The sequence below is a fragment of the Trachinotus anak genome, unplaced genomic scaffold (genome assembly GCF_046630095.1).
Source record: "Trachinotus anak isolate AG129_WGS33_773 ecotype Australia unplaced genomic scaffold, CSIRO_AGI_Tana_v1 ptg000049l, whole genome shotgun sequence".
NCBI classification, from domain to species: domain Eukaryota; kingdom Metazoa; phylum Chordata; class Actinopteri; order Carangiformes; family Carangidae; genus Trachinotus; species Trachinotus anak.
Genome location: NW_027273900.1, coordinates 326,439 through 351,655, shown reverse-complemented (window position 1 = coordinate 351,655; position 25,217 = coordinate 326,439). Strand labels below are relative to the sequence as shown.

General features: G+C 42.4%; 3 protein-coding genes across 6 annotated transcripts; 1 reads left to right on the top strand and 2 right to left on the bottom strand.

The window, feature by feature from the left end:
* Nucleotides 1–1,059: 1,059 nt before the first annotated feature.
* Nucleotides 1,060–8,172, bottom strand: LOC139615375 (putative RNA-binding protein Luc7-like 1). The gene is made up of 10 exons (XM_071473263.1): nt 7,621–8,172; nt 7,052–7,146; nt 6,221–6,319; nt 5,913–6,023; nt 5,226–5,369; nt 4,568–4,744; nt 4,286–4,458; nt 4,164–4,193; nt 3,467–3,622; nt 1,060–2,135 (listed from the first exon to the last, which is right to left on the bottom strand). The coding sequence occupies exons 1-10, from the start codon at nt 7,679–7,681 to the stop codon at nt 1,898–1,900; spliced, it is 1,284 nt and encodes a 427-aa protein (XP_071329364.1). The 5' UTR covers nt 7,682–8,172; the 3' UTR covers nt 1,060–1,897.
* An 843-nt stretch (nt 8,173–9,015) lies between these two features.
* Nucleotides 9,016–10,952, top strand: smdt1b (single-pass membrane protein with aspartate-rich tail 1b). The gene is made up of 3 exons (XM_071473264.1): nt 9,016–9,203; nt 10,366–10,524; nt 10,691–10,952. The coding sequence occupies exons 1-2, from the start codon at nt 9,042–9,044 to the stop codon at nt 10,501–10,503; spliced, it is 300 nt and encodes a 99-aa protein (XP_071329365.1). The 5' UTR covers nt 9,016–9,041; the 3' UTR covers nt 10,504–10,524; nt 10,691–10,952.
* On the bottom strand, nt 10,937–25,217 carry LOC139615374 (TRIO and F-actin-binding protein-like). 4 transcript variants are annotated; one of them, XM_071473261.1, is made up of 14 exons: nt 18,968–19,105; nt 18,497–18,638; nt 18,353–18,415; nt 17,446–17,491; nt 17,148–17,216; nt 16,906–16,995; nt 16,639–16,733; nt 14,998–15,628; nt 14,621–14,855; nt 13,259–13,370; nt 12,945–13,104; nt 12,652–12,765; nt 11,451–11,537; nt 10,937–11,307 (listed from the first exon to the last, which is right to left on the bottom strand). In XM_071473261.1, exons 2-14 carry the CDS (start codon nt 18,529–18,531, stop codon nt 11,161–11,163), a joined length of 1,884 nt encoding a protein of 627 aa, XP_071329362.1. In that variant the 5' UTR covers nt 18,532–18,638; nt 18,968–19,105; the 3' UTR covers nt 10,937–11,160. The 4 variants fall into 4 exon arrangements, 2 of the variants coding, with proteins under 2 accessions (XP_071329362.1, XP_071329363.1); XM_071473262.1 differs by lacking the exons at nt 18,353–18,415; nt 18,497–18,638; nt 18,968–19,105 and adding an exon at nt 17,828–17,964; XR_011687360.1 differs by lacking the exons at nt 10,937–11,307; nt 11,451–11,537; nt 12,652–12,765; ... (3 more) ...; nt 14,998–15,628; nt 16,639–16,733 and adding exons at nt 18,196–18,220; nt 19,576–20,696; nt 20,861–21,024; nt 21,576–21,715; nt 24,955–25,217 and having other exon boundaries at nt 16,969–16,995; nt 18,968–19,107.

Genomic DNA, 25,217 nt, shown 5'->3' with positions numbered 1-25,217 from the left:
ACAAACACACATTCACCAGGACCGCTTCTCTTCATCAAGTACCTTTACTTTTGATATTTTTACCACATTTTCCTGTTCATACTTTTACTTAAGTAGCATTTTCAATGCAGGACTTTTGAATGAAATAGTATTTTTACAGTGTGGTTTTGGTACTATAGAGTACAGCGTCTGAATACTTCCTCCAACACTGGTTATCAATAATACAAGACTTGCAGCAGGGGTCTCAGTGGCAGGTAAGGACTCAGGCCTTTGTTCACTGACTCTTGTGTATGGCAGCCATGAATCCTACAATAAAACATGTTTTATTTGGGCTTTTTTTTTCCCTATACAGAAAGTAAGGTTTTTTCAAGAATGATTTAAAAAAAAAAAAAAAAACCCATCATTTTAGTAGTAGTGATAAATGCCAGTGTCAACAGGCAACCAAAAATAATAAAAATGAATTAAACCTTTAAAATACGATCCTTTTTATTTTTTATTTTTTTGCAAAATGTGTCTGAGCTGAAATCTGCCATTTTGGGGGGGTGACTTTAATGTACTTTTTTGTAAAATTTCATTGTATGTCCATGGACACTCAGTGGCCACTCTACCAGGTATAAACCTGTACAATCTAATACAACACCTGCCTTTATAAACCTCATGATGTTCAGTTTTTGGTGACATTTTCAGAAATGTGTGAATGTAATTTGTTTATTTTCTGTTTTACCTAACTACACTACACTAGGTGTTTAATTTTTTGTTCTCTGTTAACATTGACAAGGAGGCAGAATATTAACAGCTCAGAATACAATGATGTCATGTACAACTGAACTGTGACCTCATTCCTAAAACATCATTTAATCAACCTGAAAATTATAGGCATCATTACAGTTGTATTGGACTAGATTATTCAAGTGTGTCTAATAAAATGGCAACTGAGTGTATATCTATGTACACTGATGACAACTGCATTGACCTTCAATAAAGCTTAAAGGGGAGGGGAGGGGGTGAGACTGGTCCACACAACATATAATGCTCATCTTGACCAAACTGTATGCATAAACAAAAGACATTGTGTTGAAATGGAAGCAGAAGTTTTTATTCACTCTATGGTGGCACAGGAAAGTAAATCCCTCCCTGTACATCCAGACTGAATCACAGCAAGCAGGACATGAGCCCCCGGGCCTTCAACTGTCAGTATGTAACTCTGCACATCATCCATGCACCTTCATACGTCAGGAAATGAGTGGAAATATTTGGAGGACTTCTTTCAGGGGAACAATGAAGTTTATTTTAGGACCTCATCACTGAATCATGAATTAAAGTCAGGCTCAAGGATGTGTATCAGATTAAATAAATGAGACTGTTATGGTTTGAAGGCAGCAAATAAAAGGGAACCATTAGAGGTGCCTTCAGTCATTCACAGCTCATTTCAAACATCACTGCAGGGTTAGGCCACAATAATGAGGCTACCCGAGTGAATAAATCCACAGCTACTGAAACTGATGGTGGAACAGTAATAACACAAAATGTCCAACTAATGATAAAAAAAATAACAGCACTTTGTGTGAGTAAAATAAAAACAGACTTTAAGCAGGGCTTCAGTCTTCTCACTCATATCTGTCAACTGTACATACGATCGACAAGATGGCGTAAAAATATGACTGTACTGCTTCTCTAGCCTCACAGAGTTTTATAAAAGTTGCTTTGCAAGTTTCCCTGACTGTCACCACTGAACCTGTTCCCTCATCCCCTTGTTAAGTTTTCACTCTTCACCCCTGCTCTAATGTACACGTCCCAGTTCTAGCACACATACAAAGCCAACACACACGCACACCCGCACCAACACGCTCTCATCTCTCCGTGCTCCTTTCATCAAACAACATATCCGGATCAGGACTTTGGAGGCCTCCCCTCCTGTTCATATCTCCCCGGACTCCCGCTCCTCTGAGCTGGAGCGTCGGTCCCGCTCATACGACAGGGATCTTTCCCGTTCCCTTCCCCTGGCCGTGTCCGGGGAGGTGGACCTCTCCCTGTCCTCCCAGTCTCTGTACTCCGCCCTGTCGTCACGGCATCCATCTCCTGCACTCTCTCTCCATCTCTCCTGGGACAGCGAGCGCTCTCTGTCGTGGGGGCGCGATGATCTGTCTCTAGAGGATCTGAGGAAAAACAACCAGCCACAGATTTTTATAAAATTAGAATTATCACTGGTCTGCGTCCTCCACTCAGACTAGTTTCAGATCACATCCCTGTTTATCCAGAGTCATATCAAATATTAACATTTGTGTGAAATTTTGTCATAGTTGCTGTGTGAAGTCTTGACTAATGGCTAAAAAGTGTTTTGTGAGGTCACACTGACCTTTGACCTTTAACCACTAAAATCAAATCAGTTTGTTCCTGGGTCCAGGTAAACATTTGAGCCAAATTTGAAGAAGTTCTGTCAAGTTACTGAAATATCGTGTGTACGGATGAAAGGACAACCTGAAAACAACAAGCCTCCTGCTCTGGCTGCAGCTGGTGCGGAGAAATGAAAAAAGAAGCACATAAAATGAGATGAGGACATGATGCACTTAATTCCAGTTTAACACTTGTTTCTGAATTGTGGTCCACATGTAGAAAGATGGTTCTCAATGTCTGGAAGCAAGTCAGCCCAGCAGAGTGTAACCGGTAACAGTTCAACTGGATATTTCATCACGTTTTGTTAAAGCCGTGGTTTTCTAAACTCTCTAAACTACGGCCTCATGAGGCTTATTGCTTTAATAAAACAGTTTATTTCATAAAATAAAAACAGCAACAAAAAAATGCAATAATTTATTAATTTATAATTTATTTAGAAATATGTATTGATGAAAATAATTACTCTTTGTCCAAGCAATGTAGTTCAGCAACATTTAGCAGAATGGTTGCCAAGCAACACACAGGTGCAGTGGAAAGCACGGCATATATGTGACAGACTTTCAGTAGATGTTTCAAGAGATGGCTCGCGTTTCCACTCTGATACACTTTTGAACGTTTAGTTCTCTCCACCACTGTCATTAAGAGGAGGGCCTCTGTGTGTTCGCTGCACGGTGAGAGAGCGCGGCCCCGTCCCTCACACAGGCTCTGACAGAAAGGTGTCTCTTCTGAGTTGGGAAAAGTGAAAACGCATCATAGACAAATGTCTTAATCAGAAACGCTGAGGTGAAATGTGTGAGAGAACTTTTTTTGTTGCAATAACTAATAGGAATCTTTTTCTTTTTTTAATTTTATTTCTTGAGTTGCGAGAACAGAACCGATAATGATGGAGCTTATCGATACTACGGTCTTTAGAAATTTAGCCCCGGGCTGTTTAATACCGGGTTCTGGTACCCATCCGTAGTGATCAGTACATAATGTGAACTGTGTGTAGCTGTGTGACCGAGTTAAATTAGTTATGGAGGTGCACTCTCGCAGCAGTGCTCCTGTTCTGATGATGCTGTATGTAGGCTACGGTGAAGGATAAAAGCCTCACCTCTTCTTTTTGTGCCTGTGAGAGTGGGAGCGTGAGCGATGCCTGTCCTTGTGTCGATGTTTCCTCTCTCTCTCTCGATCCCGGTCTCCTCCCTCTTCTCTGGAACGAGACGAGTGGTGGCGTCTTGAGCGATGGGAAGACGAACTGCCTCCATCCCTAGATAAATGAATGATTACAAACAGAAATGTTTTTTTGGTTTCAGTGAAAAAAAAAAACAAAAACAGGCAGGTTGCACTGCTATTAGCTCCAGGTTCTGAGATAAAGGCTTTATGCTGAAGCAGACGTGGTAGTCTACTGTTATTATTTTAATTATAGCACTGAACAGCAGCCTCATCAGATGTAAAGCTATGACCTGTGCTGTTACAGTTATTATTATAATAATATCTGAATTCACAATTTTTCCAACATGTCAACACTGGTGTATCACAACTGGCTTTGCATACCATTACATCCTTGTGTTCATATTTAGCTAAACGACTTCATATATTACACTGTATTGTGAATAATATCATGACTCTCCTGATTATGGACATTCAACCCAAATCCCTGCACAACAGCAAAAAATGTACAAATATTTAATGTCTGATACACTTGATACACAGCTACAGCGCTATGCTGCACCACGAGTCCGTATATTCTGTGAATTCATAGTTTGTTCATACGTCTCTGACCAAGACAAACTTATCAAGACAAATACCTGTGACGGTCTCCACTTCTAGATCTTGACCTAAGACGAGCACAAATTAGAAAAAGTCAGTCTCCAGAGGACTCACACCTTCTGTGTACACAGTAGAAGAAAGGGGAAAAAAAGTTTCTTACCTCCTACGCTCCCTCTCCCTTTCTCGTTCTCGTTCTCTCTCCCATTCTCGTTCTCGTTCCCGCTCTCTCTCTCGCTCCCGCTCCATCTCCCACTGTCGCTCCCTTTCATCTTCTCTCTCACGTTCCTCTCGTCTTCTCACTCGCATTCTTTCTTGTTTCTCTATAACTGCTTTCTGGTTGAAAATCAAATACAGTGCAAATGAACATACATCACTGCAAATTTCTTATGACAGGTCTGATCGACAGTCCTGCACTATACGTTAGCTCCAGTGCATCCCTTACCCTTAGCTTTTCAAGCTTCTCACGGATTTGAATGAAGCCAAGGTGCAGTTTGCCTCCAAAGTGGTCAGCCAGACGGCGATCGTTGTCGTGGAGCCCCAAGTAGGCTGAGCACACCTCACACACCCGCAGTTTTTGTTGTTGAAAGCTGGATGCTGGCATCGAGTTTCTGTACACATCCTGCAGGAACAAAGGTTTTAGCACAAAGGAGCAGGAGTAAATTACACTAACATTTCAAACTTCGTGATGCAAGGCTCTGTTATGATACGTTACAGACTTGGTAATAGGCATCAGGTAGAGGACAGCTTGTTACTCTGACCTATTTGATCAAACTCAATGCACTCTTTCCCAACTCAAAATACACAAGTTACAGTTACGATGAATTCAAATAGTAAATAATAATAATAAAAAATAAACAAATTTTTCCTCTGTCTGTCATTTTCCAACTTTAAGAAGGGAGAGATGCAAGTGTTCGACTCATGAGGGAGGTACGGTAAAGTTTACTATGAACCAAGTTCAAAAAATTCTTTGTAAACCATATTAAGCCTCCACTGAGAGAAACTTAATACCTCTGTTCTGGCTGGTGACACATTAGTTAAAACATTTTCATCAATTCTAACACAATAAACTTGTCACAATAAGCAGTAATTAAATGTCTGACCTCTGCTTCCTTCTTTAAGGCGCGCGTCTTCTCCACCTTTTCCAGCAGCTGCTGGGCTTCATCTACATTCCCCTCCCCTCCGAGCTGCTCTGCCCGGGCCAGCAGCTTCCCAATCTCTTCATTCAGCTCGTGGACACGTTCAGCCTTTTAACGGCAGAAGAAACAGACGCAAAATAGCGAGAGCTAAGATGTAAAAAATGTTACTTTTCACAGGCTCTTGATCACATGTTGGGGTCAATTAGCAATTTTCACAGGAGATTAATTATTGTCTATTAGGAAGAACGCAGCACTTCACAACAATACATCAATAAATAAATCAATATTATAAGTAATGTAAGAAGCTATATCATAGTGTCCTTTTCTATTTCAATAATGTATATATCATCGTACTCTGTTATAGATATGGCTGCCACAGTTGCACAACTGGATTTCTTTGACACAAATATTTGTACAATTCACTTATATAGTTTATGGTAGTGTAATGTATATACTGCATGTAGCTTATTTAATGTCACCTTTCTCATTTCTTTAATCTTATTATTTAAGTATTTCATTCAAATAGTTGTTTATCTGTTTTTATCTGTGTGCTGCTGTAATACATGAACTTCTGGGATCAATGAACTCTTATTCAACAGTATGTTATTTTTATCGTAATCTCACTAACTGTGTGAACGGTGAGTTTTTCACCTTTGCAGCCACTTCAGCACTGATCTCATCCTGCGTCTCCGCAAGTCTTTTCTTGGCCAGCTCAGTCCTACGGTCACAGTCTGCAATAAAAGACTGAAGGTGTTCAGCAGCCTGAAAGAAAACACATAGCATACATGGGTTCTAATAAGTGTAAAATATACACAGGGCCTTATGGTAGATTAAAAAAAAGAATATTTACTGTGTAAAACAATACTTTTCTAGTCACAAAAAAATCAAATATTAATGCATATGCATTACTTTGTAGAGTTCTCAACAATGTTTCATATATATATAGTGATTTTACTCACATCAAGTTCAAAAAAGTACTCCTGCTCCTTAGAGGCAATCTCGTAGTCTGCTCTGAGAGCCAAGTCATGGACTTTCATACACTCTCCCAGGTCCATTCTCTGCATGAATCAGACAGACATCAATGTTTTATGTTTTGCTGCTTTGTCATTTCACTCATCTTGAGATGTGTTGTGCTAATAACTCCCTAATGTTAAAATTGAGCCATGTTAGCCAGAAAGTATTGAGACAATAGCACATTTTTGGGTTGACTTTGTACTCCAGCATATTACATTTTAAATTAAAGAGTGTTTTTTAGGTTCAAGCACTTATTCTCAGATTTTATTAGAGCACGAACTGTGTGCAAACTGCAACCTTACTTATTCATTGGTTTGTGGAAACAGAAAGTAATTAGACCCACTAAAAGTTACATTCAGCCTTAACAGTCAAAATCTGGCTGAAGTCTATGACGCACAGATCAGTTGATATTTGGTACCTTTCCTAGTGATGCTATTTGAGGCCTGTGTTGCTGCTATATTCCCTTTTTGATCAGGGCTTCCTGCCTTCACTTTGAGCAGAATACAGTGAGCTGTTTGCAGGGAAGGCAGATGAAAAGTACCCTCTTAGTAGCTTTGTCTGTATATTTACAATCACTGGCCGTCAATGTTGTCCTGAAAACAGAAGACTGTGTATAAACGGATGAATCCAACACTTTCACCTTAGAGCTGCTGCATCATTTTGAGTCGAATGTGCTGGAGAGAACACAAAATCAATGAGATGACCCGTCCCTGTACTTTCCGACCGCATGTACTGCTCCCTGTGAAAAGGCACATGTGTGTTGACATGATACTCACGGTGCCTGACAGAATGTCGTGAGGACAGGAATCCAAAAGGTGACTTTTACAGACCCGCTCATCTGTGAATTTGATTCTCTGCCGCATGGTATCTCCTGTGAAAAGGAAACAATCCACACGAGTAAGGACCAGTCTCCCGCCTACAACGAGATACATGCTGAGCCCCTGTGGTACCAGAGTCGGACCTGCAATGAGTAAGTCATAAACCTCCAACCTTCCAGTGGAGCTTTCAGTTAGCTGCTGCTGGACTCAGATAACATGACAACATCTGTTAGGAAGAAACGGAGCCGCGCAGATCGAGCACACAGACCGTGACCAAGTAAAATGCTTAAATGTTAGCAAGATGTGTTTTATCGGAGATATTCGAAACACCTGAACTCGCCATGTAAACTCAAACACAACAGGTAGCTAGCCGGCTGGCAATGCTCATGTGAGCTAGCTCGGCGTGTGAAGCATGCCTCCCTGTGTGTGCAGCCTGGTTAGCTCCCTCAGCTAATGCTAGCAACAACTCAAACTCCCGTCCTGGTTTTAATCCGGCGCCGATCTGAACCACAACCAACCCAGCTCACCGTCTCTCCCCGTCCCCATGAGCTGGTCCAGCATCGCTCGCATCTGCGCCTGGGCCGACATGTTGGTCTGGATGTGGAGCTAAACGCCGCCGTGAGTCACTGCTCTCCAGCCGCGGTCCTCACACGGAGCCTCCTCGAACGCAGGCCTCGTCCGCGGCTTCTCCACCGACACCGCGGCAACTTTTCCCCCAGGAGAAGGGCCCGAGTCCCGCTGACCCAGCGAGCTGGTCGTGTGTTTGTTCAGTACAGTTTACTGGTTTTTCTGCCACATTAACGGGAAATAAATGTGAGTTTGTAACGTAGGACGGCTCCGGTCGATAACAAGTCTGTCAGAAAGTCCGCCGGCCGAGCGGGGGCGGCGGGACTGAACCGTCCGATCACCTGGCCGCGTTTATACGGATCGATCGGCCATTGTGCCGAAACAGAGCCTCCGACTATGTTCGCAGCCAGTCGGATAGAAGTTGATAAGTTTATTCAACGTCTTTCTTCCGTCTCCACTTCCCGTCCGTACGCGTGCCCGCGGAGCGCGCTCCCGCCCCGACACCGCGAGGAAGTGCTGCAGTCAGCCCCGCGCGCTGGTTGGTGTCGTGACGTCACACCTCACCGTGAAAATACAAAATAAATAAAAAGCATGAATATGCATTGAAATGTTTTCTGCTTGAATACCTTGAATAATACATGGAACAGCGAGTGAACTGTATTTATGGGATTTAATTATTTGTGCTGGTTTAAAAGTACTCATATTTAAATGTGTATATATATATATATATATATATATATATACACACACATACTTAAAGTAGCTTGTGGAAGGTTTTAATCGTAGAATGTGATGAGATATTATGTGGAATAAACCATGCAGCAACAGACAGTTCAGAGATGCTTTGTTGAACTGTTAAATTTCCTGCACTAAATACTGTAATCAAGTTAAAGCAGTATACTTACAGATCTCACATCAGTTAGTCTGAAGTGGTGGAAAGATTTAGGATAAATATAAACCATATTATGTGCTTTGTGTAATTTAGATATGGTAACATTTCATTTAATAATTTTCACTGTGCTTACTCTCAGTTATTTCGAGTATATCAGTGACGACATCTAACCTGGCTCCAACATTTTCATTTAATTAAATTATTTAATTTGATACTTGAAATTAACTTCAACTAATGGACGTTAACATCGTTACTTGACAAACTTGTAAAACCTTTGCACAATTAAAAAAAGGAGAATATTCTCTTTACACGCAATGATTAATTTATTCATTTATTTATTAGAAAAATGAAAAAACAAACAAAAAAAACAACAACAACTTATCTTTTCTGTCCCAATTTTTGACAACTATTGGTGTTGACACATCAACACACGCCCATAATAAGTCATCCAAGTCCCTCCCTGCCCGTCAGGCACATACACCGGAAGAAATGGCGACCAGTGTACTGCGGCTGTCGCTGCGACTTCCCTCCAGAAATACGGCGGTAATGAGCCGTAACACCGGCTTGAAATCGTCAAACATACCCAGGACGACTCCAGTTCGAACCGCAGTGTCAACGCCTTCGGGGGCAATCCTGCCGAAACCGGACAAAGTGAGTTTTTTTCTGCCACGATAACCGACAGAAAACCCGACTAGAAATGAGTCACGGCAGGGGCGGGGCTTAGCGCTGAATTGACAGCAGCTGTGGCCAATAGAAAGATGGGAGACGCTGGGTTAGTCCAATCAGCCAATGAAACGTCTGTTTACACGAACGGTCACGCACTTTCAGGAAGTTCTTACACCGTATTTGTACGTTTAAATTCTTGATTTAACTGCATATTTTATATATTCAGTTGAATTATTGTGTAATTAGAAGATTGGCTCCTGTTTTTGTTTTTTTTGGCGTAACAGCTTGACCTAAACACTACACATCTTGCTTTGTGTCGTTGTCGTCGGACTGTTGGAGGAAAATGAAGAATTACGTTCACATCACGTCTATATTATTAACTACAAAGATGTACTGCGCGATTACATACGATATAAATAACAAATAAATAACCCCCACCTCTTATTAGCCTCTACCTTTTCTCAGGCTATAAAGTATAATTGTAAAAAAAGCTAAATCCCTCTCATAAGATATCTTGTCCAAAACAGCGAGAGCACCGCTGCGGGGCCTGTGGCTGGGATAATCTGCCGAGGGGTCAGACGCAAAATGAGAATTACTGGGCCCATGATAACCCCCACGTACCTCCCACTCTCCGTGCAGATTTTTCTGGACTTTCCCTGTCATCATTCTACCATGTCCAAAAATTAATTTTGGTAAACTTGATTTAATCCATTTATCAACACTATGCACTGAAATAAAGAAGGTTTATAAACTAGATTTTGGCAGGGGCTCTCTTCAAAAGCAGAACCCACCATCAAGCCCCGAATATGTATGATGACATGACGCTTTAGTTCAAAGCATTTTCGATTAGAAACACTTTGAAATGGTAGGTAAATGCAGTACACTATCCATGGAAAATGTGTCGTGTAGCCTGCTGCAGCTTGGTTACACCCAGTGTCCGCTGGATCCAGCTGTGTAGCAGCTGCGTGACATGATCCACCAGCCCTGTGGGCAGAGCATCTTTTCTCTGCTTTGCTATCTAGACTGACATACTCTACAGCAAGCTGAGGTGGGGACTGATTTATGATTGCTGATCTGGAAAGTTCTTGCGTCTCCTCTTGAATTAATCCTTAAATTTGATGTCGCATTTCATCCTCATGTTTTCCAGACACCATTTGGTCTTATCCGCATGACAGTAGTGGTGGTGCCTTTCCTGTATGTTGGAACTCTGATAAGCAAGAACTTTGCTGCTCTTTTGGAGGAGCATGACATCTTTGTCCCTGAGGATGATGACGACGATGACTGAGCTAACTTCAGAAAATAAATGGTAAAGCCGGAGTGTGCATTAGCCGCACCTTATTTGACCTCTAGACTGTGGTTGGACCTTTTTATGCGCAATCTTATGTGTTGAAAGTTTATTTTGTGGCATGTTAGCGGTGATGACAGCTGGCAACAGTTGAAAACTGATCCCATTTTCTTTATTTCATTCACAGGGTGCTTTGCAATACTGACTGAAAGCATACCAGCCGGCATGAGGACGACGGGGATGATGGGACACTTTGGCTTCCAAACATATCCCTCTACCTCCACCCATCTCCCACCCCCCTCCTCTGCTATTTATCTTGTTTTCATCTTAATCATTTAAGAAATCTCATATCATGTGAGGCTGTCAAAACTCCTAATTATGTCCTCACTCTTGTTTGCATGTTTGTGTCTGTCAGCTCAATAAACAACGTCAGTTACATGTGGAAAATACTTGTTTTTTAATCTCAACAGTTTTTGCACGGTGGTTTGCAAGTACACAACAGTTACCTGACTTTTATTTCTGACTCTTCTAAGTCATGTCCAATCTTAGCAACGCATATCATTGATATATACGTGGATGTTGTTGTTGTATTTTCTTATATTTTATATTGGCTGTGTTTGATTTTCCAGGTAAATTTAAAACGGTTGTCCTCATTAGTCAGGTCTGTCTTGCTCCCTCCTGAAGTGCAGCATTGGCCAGTCTCAAGTGTTCGTTGAGGGAGCCCGTCTCCAGCCGGCTACGACCCTTCATGTCACTCAGCTCTACATAGGCCTCCTTATAACGCTCATAAGCTGCTTCTTTCTCCTAGAGTCAGGGTTGAGACAAATATGGCAGATCGGAGTCAAGCAGGGAGGTCAGTTTAAATTAGAATTCCAAATGTACAACACGTAGGAGTGTATTATTTTTTATCATTTGTATAATGTAAGAAGTCAGATCATAAAACGTACCTTATTGAGAGACTGCACTTCTCTCTGCAGACAACTGATTTCTTTTTTAAGATACTGCACCTCATTGTCTTTTGCTCTCAGCAGCATCTGAAAGATGTAAAATGTGACCTCTTAGTTTTACCACACGAAGAATGAATAATTATTAGGTCTAATAAACATTAAACTATTTATAAAGCATTTTTCCAAACCGTTATAACATTATACATAGGAAAATTAAGGCAGAGCGGCTAAATTAAGTAAAACTGGGCGCTAAATACAGAGAATGAAGTAGAATAACATAGGATAAAAATGGAACAAACAGGTGACAAAAAAATAGTTTTTTAAGAAGTGATTTAAAGGATATTACGGGATATACAAGCCTCTGAATACAACAGAAAATACTGGAAAAATGCTCATCATAATATTCTACAACTGAAGAGGATGTTTTCTAATTACTTGTTATGTCAGACCAACAATCCAAACCCAAAGATATTGAATTTATAATGTAAAAAAACATTGAAAAGCAGCAAACTGGCACATTGGAGATAGTGGAAACAGAATGTTTTGACACCTTGTCTTGATAAACGACTTTTCATTTAAATGAATATTTTGATTTATCAAAAATAGTCAATCAGTCAGTCGATAGTGCCAGTCAATTTTCTGCCAATTGTCTAATCATTAATTGATTAGTATAATAATTGCATTAGTATAATTGCAGGTCTAAATAGATATTTGGATTTGAATCAGTTTGGGATGACAGGATGTTGAGAGGTAAATTTTGATTGTTATTCTGGATGCTGCGCTGAGATTCAGGCAGTAGGTGGCAGCATCTGCTGCACCAGAGAGTGGCCAACCACAGACGCTCAACACAAATGAGGCCACCAGAAAAAAACAGAGGAAAGGTGTGACAGTGCTGCTTCAGGGAGCCATTACTGGGGATACAAGACTAAACAGTAAAAATGCTGTGATCAATGTGTTTTATTAAATTGGTTTCAACATCCCACAGCACATAAGTCAAATGTTGTTTTCTGCTTCCCCATGATGACAGTAGTGTCATCATTTGTCCTTCAAGCCCAGGTTAATATTTCAGGTGCAATAAATAAAACGGGGTTGGGCTGCAGCAAGAGGCTAAGATGTTTTAGTATCACCTACTTTTCACATGAGTTGAGATTGCGTGGGATCTAATTTGGTCACAAACATTGAACTTGATTTCTATCAATACCTCTACTTCTGACGCAGTGCGCTCAGTGCTGCCAGGAGGCACCATGTCCGACCTCTGCCCTGTGATGAAATAACGCATGCGGCTGATCTCCTCTGCCAGTTTGGCCTTAAGCTCCTAAATAAAAGAAAAGGTTTATGAAGAACTATGCTTATTAATGTTGCATCTTTTTATATTTCCTTGTTAATGTAACCCTATTAGAACAGAAAACAGAATCTGATAGCAATAATATCAATGATCTATAAAGTGTCATGGTATTGTATTAAAATCAGACATGTAGTAGACTGTATATAAACCTGGTTCTCTCTGCGCAGCTGGTCCAGCTCTCTCTGTTTGTGGCCGAGCTCGGTCTCTCGACCCTTGCTGCTCTGCTCAGTGCGGCTCAGCTCCAGGCACTTCTGAGAGTAGCGTTCTGACAGCACATCTAACTCAGTGTGCAAGACGTCCGCCTGGGGCCTGACACAACACATGAGTTGTAGAGTAAATTATAATGCGCTACGTTATCATGCAAAGGGTCGTGGTCAAATGTAGAACATCTAAAGCCTGCAGCGAGAGCTGGTGAAAAGGAGCAGGCTCTCAGCATGATGACAGAGTGCCTGCAATAACTTACATGTGTCCTCTGTATGAAGAATCCATGTGTGCAGCTCCTCCAGACAACCTCCTGGCCTTCTCCACCTCTCTCTCCACCTCCTCTCTGTGAGCTGCTCTCAGCGCCTCCATAGCTTTGATTAACAGTTGTCTAATTACTTACATGTAAGAACTTAATTGTCCATATTGTGGAAAATTATGTTTAGCTTCGTTAGACAGCTTTAAAATCAATACAAAAAGGTAAAGGAGGAAAGAAATTAAGAACTTGGCATCAATAAACAGTATTATTTTAAAAGCTATAAATACAAATACAAAAATGTAGTACTTATACCTATTTGTACCTCCCTGAGAGTAACAGTTCAGATAAAGTGCAGGTGTAAAGGATGCGAAGAAATAATATGGAAAAATATGGTCTTCTTTTTCAGTTGGTAGCATCTGGGGCTTCCCTATACCTGATTATTATTTAATACTCATATTATTCCTGAACACACATAAAGTGGAGTGAGGGTTACATGCTCTCTGACTCAAAATGTAACTTGATTTTTTGTAAATACAGTCAGTATTTTCTCTGAAGGCCATAAATCACAGTTCAGTGGTGGAAAATAACTAAGTACATTTACTCAGTTTACTTCAGGGCAGTTCTGAGGCACTTGTACTTTACTTAACTATTTCAGTTTCATGCTGCTTTATATTTAATGCATCCATTAATGCATCAGTAATTATAACTTGTATATTTTGATGCTAATACTTTTTACTCAAGTACAATTTTGAACGTGTGACCTTTACATTTAAGAGAGTATTTCTACACTGCTATATTTACTTTAGTAAAGATCTGAGTACTTCTTCCACCACTATCACTGTACCCAGATATGTAAGACCAGATACTGAACTGCTAGTAATTACAAAAAAATGCAGTTTATTGTAACTAAGTGTTTCTAACAAGTGAATAGAAGTGGTATTGGCAGGAACACAGGGGCATTTAAAAGCTATAGTACAGCTTTGGAGTGGGAGGTAAACGAATCAGGAATAAAATCTTATGAAATGACCTGGTAATGTACAAGTCTGGAAACTGTACAGAATCTTTTGTTGTTGTAGGTGATGTAAAATCCAAAAATGTTACTGCTGGAAAACAATTCTTAGCATAAGGTTCCTCTTTTGTCTCACAGATTTCAGCCACATCTTGTGTCTTTCTTCAGCAGATGTGGATCTTCTGCCAACAACATTGTGTCAAACTAATGTTTCAAGGGTCAATAATGAACCTTCAAGCTCAAAGATGTGATATTTTAACTATATAATAAAACATCTTCTAAAAAGAGACAAACCTTTAACCTAACTTGAGTCATGTTGCTCCTCAGCTCCTGGTGCTTGATACTTTCTGACTTACCTCCAGCAGCTGCCTGGCTCTCCTCCTGCAGCATCTTGTCTCTCTGCTCCTGCAGCTCCCTGATCTCCCTCTCGTGTTTCTCTTGCAGCTCCTGCAGTGCTTTTCGATGGGCTACTTCCATGGCCTCCAGTCTGGCCCTACAGGGGGCCCCAGGGCCACAGGGGCTGTCCATCTCTAAGCCAATGGCTGCACGCTCTCTCTTAATGCTCTCCACCTGCTTTCGAAGAGAGAGGGCCTGGGAGATGGATTTGCAGTGAATGTATGGGGGAGGAAAGAGAGTTTGATGTACATGATGATACTGTATAGGAATGTTTAACTAGTGTTTCCACCCATCACACTGTAATCATTTAATGGAGTGACTGTATGTTCCTTCTTACCTCCTTTTGAAGAGCTTCGGCTGTGTTTATCTGAATAGTTTGGGCACCGTTTATAGGTGGAGGAGCCCCCTTTGAGTTTGGTAAATCAGTTTGTGAACCAGTGACAGAGTGTTCAGCATCCTCAGGGCTCTGGGAGCTAACTACAGACAGTGATGTCTGTGTGGTGCTTGACTGAAAAGCCTGGGCTCCAATGAGAGACTGTGCACTCATGTCCCTGAAAGACAGGGTCTCGAATTCGACCCACTTCCTGTGGACCTCTGAGTCCATGGTTTCAATAATAGGCACAGGTAGACTCCCCTTTTTCAGCTCCATGGAGTCCCACCTGCTGCCCATCTCACTGAAGGGGACCCCCTCCTCAAACCACTTGTTCCTTTCCTCCAATCTCTTCGCTTGCTCGCGGTCCCAGCCCTCCCCTTCTCCTCTCTGACTGGCTGGAGATAATTCAGGGCCCGCGTGCCCGTCTACAGTCTGGTGGGGGTCGGCCTGATGCGAGTTTGCAGCTGTGATGGTGGTGGAGCTGGAAGTGGTAGGTTCATAGCCGGAGTCCTTGCAGGTGAACTGAGCGGACGGTTGGCATGACGACGGTCTCCGGGAGAGGGAGTTCTCTTTCTCACTGCCGGTGTCTGATTGGCTGAGGTCAGAACGAGGGCGAGACGAGGAGAGTAGGGTTACACATCAGAGGAAAGATGATAGAGGGGTTCAGTGAAGACAGACCACCCAGTCACATACTCATGTTTAATCAGTTCAGGCGTTCATGGCGTTTTGCTACAATATGAACGAATAACATTATCACTACGAGGGCTTCACCATGTAGGGTGACCTCAACTTGTAAATTACTAATCATAATTAACTAATAACTGGTTATTATAGATCAAATGATGACTGTAAACACTGTCAACACAAGTCAGAGTTTTAGTACTTATTTTTATATTGATTGAAAAATGAGATTATTTTGTCAACTGTTATTTCAGAGGTTAATAATAAACTTTGAACCTTTTAGTTTTTTTAAACTGTAATTTATCGTTTATTTAGCTTGATTCTGTCTGTAGATATGTAAATCTACTATGTTGGTTTTATTACAGAGGACAAACAACAGTGAAGAGCCAAGGTACATGGCTGGTGAAGGCTGTGTATAAACTGGCAGAGACACATTATTTGATGCAACATGTCTTTATAATAGCAGTGGCTCATTGGTCAGCTATAGAACGGCCACTGTCTTTAACCCTCACATCTCTTAACATCTCTTGTTAAGAAAAGACTCAGTGGTAGAAACTAACTCTGTCCTTAGATTTAGGTTTGTACTTTACTTTTACTGGACTGTATTTAAATATTATTTAGTTTCAGATTAAACTATTTAACAACATGTAACATTCTTTAACTGAGCTTCAACTCAACTAAATACATCAGGAAAATGCTACTTACATATTAAGGCATCAGCAATACAAATTATAACACATGCAATATCCAATAAAATATTATAATAATATTCACAATGGACATTTATCTACATTGAGTGATTTAGGTGTGTTTTCCTAATAATACTGAACTTTTGCTTTAGTGATACTTTAAATGTAGGATGTAGTGGAGAATTTTACAGTGAGGTGTTTGTATTTACTTCATTAAAGGTAAAGTCAGACTCACTGTGTGTTGTTCTGGATCGTCTGCTTTAGTAACTTCACCCACATCCGCCTTATTCTGGAGGTCATAGCAGAGAGAGTGAACACTGCTCTCTTTGTCTGGAGGAGATCAAAAGGCAGATCGAAGACACACACACACACACACACACACACACACACACACACAGTGAAACAGGAAGCAGCCAAACATGTAATTGATGTGAAAATGGGGGGAGGGGAGGTGTCTGACTGTCCATCCACCCTGTGGTGCAGAAGCACAGTAAATACTCACTTGTATTTGGAGTCCATAGCTCTTCTCTACGTCACAGTCTGACACATTCACACAGGACGTCAGGTCGATCTCTCCGTCCAGATCCTCTGACTGCAGCACAGTGAGAGGAGATCAGACTAAGGTCAAATAAGAGTATCTTATAAAACCCAACTCGTATACAGTGAAATTCATTGTTTTAGACTAAAATGATAAGAAATGTTCTGACAAATCAGGAGTTCCTGTAATGTGACATCAGCTCATACCTCCTCAGCCTCCGAGTCTCTGTAGTACCTCAGTGAAGCGTCAGCCAGAACAAACCAGTGTTTCCTCCACTGAGCAGAACAGTTAACATGGACCATTCAATCATTTTGAGGCATTAGATTAAAACACATCGACATTTTGATGCACGTTGTCTCCTTTTTAAGCATCAAGTCTTATTTTGGTGTTTTGCATTGTCTGTGTGTGTATGTGACATTGTGGTAACTACAGGATGTTAGAATACCACAATAACTTCATTTTATGAGGAATTCAGCTGAAAATGTTACAGAAATGTTTATTTACCTTGCCATGTTCATCCAGTCTGGACATCCACCCCTTCAAGTGACATCTGCAATTAAAGTATGAAGCACGAGCTCTTTGAAAGTATTCTACTGTGGTTTGATAGTGAAATTACAGGAAACAGAAAGTGTCAGTGGCAGATGAACATGTCTCAGTGAGATAGCGATATCATTGTGGAGCGTGCAGAGAGAGGCAGCAAAATATGAAAGCATCAAATGTAGGAAACAATATGCAGGATGGGAAAGTAAAAACAGGAAGAGGTGTAGTTTTTGAAAACTGTGATCGTCATTGTAAAACGGTGGGAAGAGGGAAGAGAAAGAGGAACTGATGGTAACATTAGACTGAGTTAGAAGAAAGCAGCTGCTGTGTAACAGAGGATACTCACCACACATGCATCATGTTGTGCCCGATGTGGGGGAGAGAAAAATATAGAGATTGAGAAGACGAAAAAGCATGAAGAGAAGCGAAAGAGGAAGTCACCACAGTGTCGTCACACAGCTCTTATTACTAGAGATGGAACTGCAGTGTGAACGTCTTTCAGGAATTCACAGCACGGAAATAACACAATTCTGACTGTTTCATTCTGTGATCGTTCATCCCTTTGTGTTGTTGGCTCAGCAGTTTTAGACATGACACTGCAACACTGAGCCTGCAGGACCCACCAGTGGGAACCATCCTAGAATCTATTAATAAAGATAATAAATCATGTGAACATGCTGCCCTGAAACACAGAGCGAACTAATGGCTTCTTACTGCACGCTGCTTCTCTGAGAGGCACCTGAGGTAAAAAAGATGACATAAAAATCAAGGAGCCACTTTAGAATGAATGTATGAATGACCCATTTTCCTGCAAACACTCACGTGACTCATACAGATGCAGAAAGTCAGAAAGTCATGTGACAGTGCTCACCTGTGTGTGCGGGCGTCCGAGAGGCTCTGAGGAGAAGTGTCCACCCCTCTGATTATCCGAACCCTGTGTGAGAACAAACAGACGGGATTAGAGAGTTTGTTGTATTTCAGTGTATATTTAATTGTGAAAATGACGTCATCGTACCTGTGCATGAAGAGGTCTTCCAGATGATCGTCCATTCTCAGAGTCCCGACATTTCTCCCGTCTGTCTCTCCCTCTTTCCCTGCCCCTCCCCCTGTCGTCTGGCTCAAGTCTTGAACTGTAGATGTCTAGTTCGTCTTGGTACCTTCAGAACCAAATCATGATGAATGGGAACAACACATGAACAAAGTATAGGCACAATCTACATCCTTTTTTCTGACTGAACATTCACACACCTCTGTAAAGGCTTCAAGAAAATAACTAAGCTAATTACTCATGGTCACATCTAAGTCTTTGGAGTGTACATTTCAAACTTGATACACTGCTATTTCATTTATCTTCCAGCTGCTAAGGGAAGTGTAGACAGACACGTGTACACTAGGAATGCAGAGTCAATGTACAGTCATGAGACTTTTGTTACGGCTCTACATTAATAGCTGATGATGCCATGCAGGACTGTGCGCTCCTACCAACCTGTATGTCCGGAGTCTCTGGTCCCTGCAGGGGCTGGGACTCTGGTTCCTCCTCCTCAGTCCAGGAAACTCTTCCTCTGACTCCAGCTGGATCTTTGGAATATCAGCCAGCAGTATGTAGTCCTCCATGGTCATCCCCACCTCAGATTCAGAGAGATTTGTCAACTCTTTTTCTTGTTAGTGGTATGGAGAGTTGTCAATGACAAGAATGTAACAGGATTCAGAGTCCACAGTTTCGTTAGCAGCTCTCTGACGCTGAGACTGACATTAATTTTGTTTTTTTAGTTATTAAATCATGAACAAAAGTATGACATGATGACGGTGCTATATCAAAAGTCAGAGGATATTTCACTTTATCCTGAGGGAAGCATGAATGTGTGGATGTGGAAACATTTCGCTCTGAATCAGAAATGTGAACCTCATGGTGGCGCAAGAGGAAAAGTCAGATCAGAGTCAGAGTCAGGTCAGAGTCCGCAGGATTCATCCTGTGGGGACCGTGAACGTCTGCACAAAATTTCAAGGCAAGCTTTTCAATAGTTTAGTCGGCAGGTGACAGACTGACATTGCCATCCACAACTAGTGGAGCTAAAAACATTGTACAATACTCACCTCCTCAGTTTCTACTGTGTCCTTCTTGGGTTCAGAGGTCAGCAGGGCCTCCATGCCTCTCCTCATGTTGCTTCTGCTTCTGTCACCGCCGACCTGATCGTTCAGCTCGCTGCCTTTATCAGGTTCATGAGACACTGAACTGTCACGCCCCTGAGAGTCCGCACCTCGCCGTGATGCTGAAGAACCGCATGAGGGTGGGAGGCTGAGTAAGGAGTGTGCTGACCCCTGCCACGAGCCGCGAGAAGGACTCCGTCTGCTTCCTCTGGACTGGTTCTCCCTCTGTGGGGTGGGGCTGTTTGGACTGAAGCCATTCCTGGATGGCGACACTTCCCGGCTGTAACGAGTGTGAGTGTTGGACGACCTGTTGACAGATGCTCTGGTTCGCTGAGATGCTTGAGATCCTTCATATGAGCCTTGCTGAGTGGCCGAGGAGCCACGGCGAGAGATGAACTCCAGATTCCTGTAGAGTTTCTCAGAGTCCAAACTGTGTTTGGTTGAAGCTTGTGATGGACTCCTCGACTCTTGGCTGAGTCTGTTTTGTGCATCATAATCACCGTTCAGTAAATGGAGGGAGTCCGTGCGCCGGTGAGAAGGGGTAGACCTGGAGGGTGAGCCGGTCCGCGAGGCAATGGACCCCCTCCTGCGAGATGGACTGGACCTGCCCGATGTGTGCCGGGAAGGAGCATGTGATGGAAGCTGAGAGGAGCCATGAGATGAGGCATGAGACCGAGCCTGACTGCGAGAGAGGGAGGTGCCTCTCCGGGGTCCAACGGCAGGTTCAGATAACCTGTGGCGCTCTGGACTCACAGAGCTGTGCCGGCTCGGAGAGTTTCTCTGTGAGTCGGTTCCTCGTCTGAAGTTGGAGTGGTAGGTGTACCTCTGTGGGGATTCACTTCTCCAAGTCTCCTGCATGTATGTCTCTGTGTTCCTCCTCTGGGAGGGCACACCCAGGTTGACATTTCTGTAGGGGACGCAGGCTTTGGGCTCGAGAACATATTTGTTGGGGAGGGGATGCCCCCTCTCATAGTATCGGTACGGCCTTTTGTTGACCTCCTCCACACCATCACCTTTTCTGTCTGGAGAGAAGTAACCACTCTCTTGTTCCCTGACTCCTCTGGACTCTGTAAATCATACAAACATGGGGTCATTGCTTACAAAGTACGAAGCCAGCGAGAGAACATGAGCACAAACATCATGTAAAGATCAGGAGGAAGCTTCATACTCTCTAAGATCAAGGCGATCTTTGTAGGTTTTTAGGTAAACTATATTAATATCTGTGACTGACCTGACGGCCGGCGGGACCTGTCTCTGCCCCTCCTCTCATCCATCCAGGAGCTTTCAGTGCCTCGGGGGGGAGAAGGGTCCAACCGGGTCATATCTCTTTGGGCCTGGTGCCTCTCTGAGCTGAGGGATCTGCTCCTCTCTGGACCATCCCACTGAGTTGGAGAGCTGGAGGAGGTTGTACACGGTCATCACAAACATTTAGACGAGGAAGCTGGTGCAAACACAGAGTTTTCACTTGTAACATATGTGCACTGGACAATCACTCGGCTTTAGTGACCAGGGAAAAGGCCTTCAAAGTAAAATCACTGGCACAGCTTTCATTTTGGTCCCTTTGAAAACTGCCTCAACAGGGAGACAATAAAAACTGACAGTAAATGAAATACATCACTTCGCTCATTTATGGCTTCTGGACCCCAAACATTTACTACTGTGAGTAAACGTGCAAAGTTTTATTTGGTTCCCATCTAAATCTGAGCTGAGCTGCAGAGTCAGGTGATAATTCACTCAGTCCAAACCTTTCACATTACATTTGGTAACTGTTCACTAATGTACAATCAGCTAAGTTATGTTACTGTAAACCAATGTAAAGCAGCTCATTCAGTGATATAATGAGGCACAGGCCCTGCAGGCTGGAGTATCTCTGTGTTCACTGTTCAGGCAGCTTCAGTTCTTTGTAAAAAAAAGTGGTTTCTGAAATCAGGCTCCAGGATAGTCACCTGGATTGTATATCGGTGTCACAGATATTAAGTTCCCACTCAGGACTCAAACTGTGGCCGAGACTCCACTCGTAGGTCCAACCACCACTGACGTCATCACTGCTGGCACTTCCCTCAGACAGATCATCATCATCTGTGTCCTGGTTTGTGGAGCAAAGACACAATACACACATTTTAAGCATTTGGATGATTCTGTTAGAGCCAGTGCTGTTTTGACTCTTTAAAACCAGATAATTATTCACATTAGATCAAATTTCAGGGGATAAAAATGTTGAGCTGTTCACAGAGGAGGTTGTGGAATCATCTAATTTGACTGGTTCTGGAAACTGAGTGTTTTGATGATTCCTCTTGTTGTTGTCACTTTTGATCATGACTTCAGACAATGCACCAACACAGTCACTAACATCTCATATGACCCGACCCAAGCTGAACACAGCAGCTGCCTGATGGCTGGTGTCTTTCATCACACACACTTTACACAACAGAAAACACAAAGAAACACAAACTCACCCTGGAGACTCTGATCAAAAGCCCAACAACATCCGAGTCTAAACATCAAGCTGTATTTCACTGTCTGTCACTGGTTCAACGCCTTCTGCCAAATCTGCTGTCAAGGTTTAGAACGGCGGTCCTCCTCCTCCTCCTCCTCCTCCTCCTCGTCCTCCTTCCTTCTCTCCATTCATTCTAGCTAAGCCAATACACTTAGACTGCACAGGTCGTAACTCAAGCTTGTCTCTGCTCATGCTCATCATTATTATTTCATTGCTCTGTTGCTTTTGCAATACCAGAACTGCCCACTCCACTTCGTCCTTCATCTTTATCCCTAACCCTAATCCAAACCCCTGCTTTGGTTCATTTACAGACAGACGACAAAAGTTTGACTTGTTTGAGACTTTGAGCTCATGACAGGAAGCAGGATGAAAGAATTTTCAGATCAAAACAAAGTTAAATTACATAAATACTTTGACAGAAAAAAAACAGTCTCCTTGACTTTATTTTACTGTGTAAACAGAAGTGGCCATTTTGTGTGAGGAGGCGTGTTTTCATGCGTCATATGAGCGTATCAGATTACAACTCGTTCCCCAGGGACTGAAATGAGCTTTCATTAATTAATGATACAGAATCAAATGCCACCTTGTTGTGCTGCCCCTCCCCCACCTCCACAGCAGTTTCACTTGTGTTACTGGTTGACGTCATCACCTCATTGTGCAACTTGTTGAACAGTTTTATCGCAGCAGGTAGCAAGTCATTAAAAAGCACTTGACCCTGCTGTACACTGTGGCCTTAGTACGTAATGTTGATGTACTTGTGTTCACTGACAGTGGCTGACCTGGCTTCTTGCTGGGAGCAGCTCAAGACAACAGCTTCGGCCTTCGTTGTGTTTACAACACACCAGGTTATCACTCCTCCTCTGAGCAGTGCTGTGTCCTCAGGGCGGACTGCAGGCTACACTGAGTCGCTATCGGAAAGTGAAGAGACGGGCAGGGGCTAGCTGGTTAGCGTGCTAAAATGCTGGAGACAGCTCCAGGACTGAAGTTTGATTCTGAACCTGTAATGTTTCTACTAGACTGGTAAGTAAACAGCTGTTAATGCTAATGTTGGACATGTAGCAACAGAAAAACCTTCAAATATCTCCTTTAATGTGAAAATTGGACTTAAATTAAAGATAAAAACAGAATCCTTCACTTTTACTTCCTCTCAGAAACCTTGGATTAAAGGTCTGTCAAACAGCCCTGCAAGACACAAACGATGCTGTCTCTCAAATTCTTTGACTTCTTCATCACCTCAGGATGCTGACTTGTTATAAGACATATACCTGACCCAGTGTGTTTGTCCTGGATCCCACAGACAGGTGCCCTGCTCTTTAACAGCAGACAGGCTGTTGCCCAGATGAATCGTTATAGTAAAAAAACATTTCTTGTCCTCTAAAAACAGAAAACACGTCCACTAAAGCAGAGGCTGGAGCCCAGCTGTGTGTCGCTTATTGAACCGTGAGTGTGGCTCACTGTCGCCCCTTGTGGCCGCTGGGGAAACACTCACTGCAGTTATGGCTCCTACAACATCCAGCGTCCAGCCTCAGGGCAGTGATAATGAACCCAGTCTGGTTTTCTACACCACAATGAGGTGAAGAGGAAACCTACTGAGAAAAATGTCACACAGGTTAGATTTGTGCTTCATCAAACTGAATTATTGTTTCTACAAAATGAAAGACTTCAAGGATGAGGACTAACTGGTTGGTTTGACAAATGTACGTCCAGTAAACTTCCCCACCTCTGCTGAAGGCCCCACACAGCTGCTTCCCTGAGCTTTTCCCCGGCACAGCGCAGGTATGAGCCCATCCTGAGACCATTTTACATGGTGCCTGATTTCAAACAAATCAGCCTGAAACGTTAAAGGTTTCAAGGTTTAATCTGATTTATGTCTTAAATCAAGGACCAATTATTACTGATTTAAATAGCAAATCCACCAGGTTATTGAAAACTACTATTGAGATGGTTCAGAGACAACAAACAGAGTGAAAAGTTGTTTTTGTGCCTTAAACTAAGAATCATGAAAGAAAAGAACTGAAAACACTGGAACTACAGGAAGAAGCACTTGTTTTAGGGTTATACAGTTCACTCTGTTACTGTGTGTTTAAGACTGCCAGGGGCCCCAGGGGCCCCAGGTTTACTCCATAGTATCTGGGTTTACATAACTTCATCAATCAGAAATCTGTCAGATATTTGCAGCACTGAAATTCAGTCTCAGCTGTGACGGGTCCTCGTCCCTCCAGCTTGTGTCCCTGTGTCAAAATCCATCTGTAAGACCTTAATTGTTTTATTTCCTGTGTTTTAAAATTGCGTTTTAACATATCAATTAATTTTTTTTCTGTGTCCCAATAACACACAGAAAAGTATGACTCCAACAACTGTAAGACTGCAGCCAACCGTTAATCTCATCATCAGCAGGCCTGACTATTATTTTCTTCAGTGAATAGTTGATTGTTCAGTGAATAAATTGTGGTGAAACATGTTTATCATCATTATCCTTTAAAGCCCAAGTTAATATGTTCAGTTGGTTTTTTGTCTGACAAAGATGTTGAAATCAAGGAAACTAGGAAATGTGATTCATATGCATTTGAGGAAATGGTATCAAAACACTTAAACAATTCAAATTTGTTCCTCCATTGATTTTCTGTGACTCTGGGTAAAAGATGAAACTGCCTGACAACAAATGTTTGGCCTCACAGCAGTTAATCTGTCCAACAGTTCTCTTTAAAGTGAGTATATATACATTTCTTTTGTTATTCAAAGAAACCTCTTTACTCCTACACTCAGGACACTGTCGTGTAGCTCTGAGGAGTCTGTAACACACACTGTTGAATGATTCATGTACGTACCCACTCTTGTTGTGCAGCAGCGGTGGTGCTGCTGCTGCTGCTCAGGTGCATATGATCAGGCCTCAGGCAGGAACTGCAGCGGGAGGGGTCGAAGGTGTTGGGCTGGAACTGTCGACAGTAATAGTCCTCAGCAGGGGGCGCCATGTCGATCCTGCTGACCCTCCCCTGCCATCCGTAGCGTGTTGGTTGGATATTCTCAGGCACCTTTACTCTAAAACATCCTTTGACTGATCGATTTTCAACTGAACTGGTGTGGTGTTATT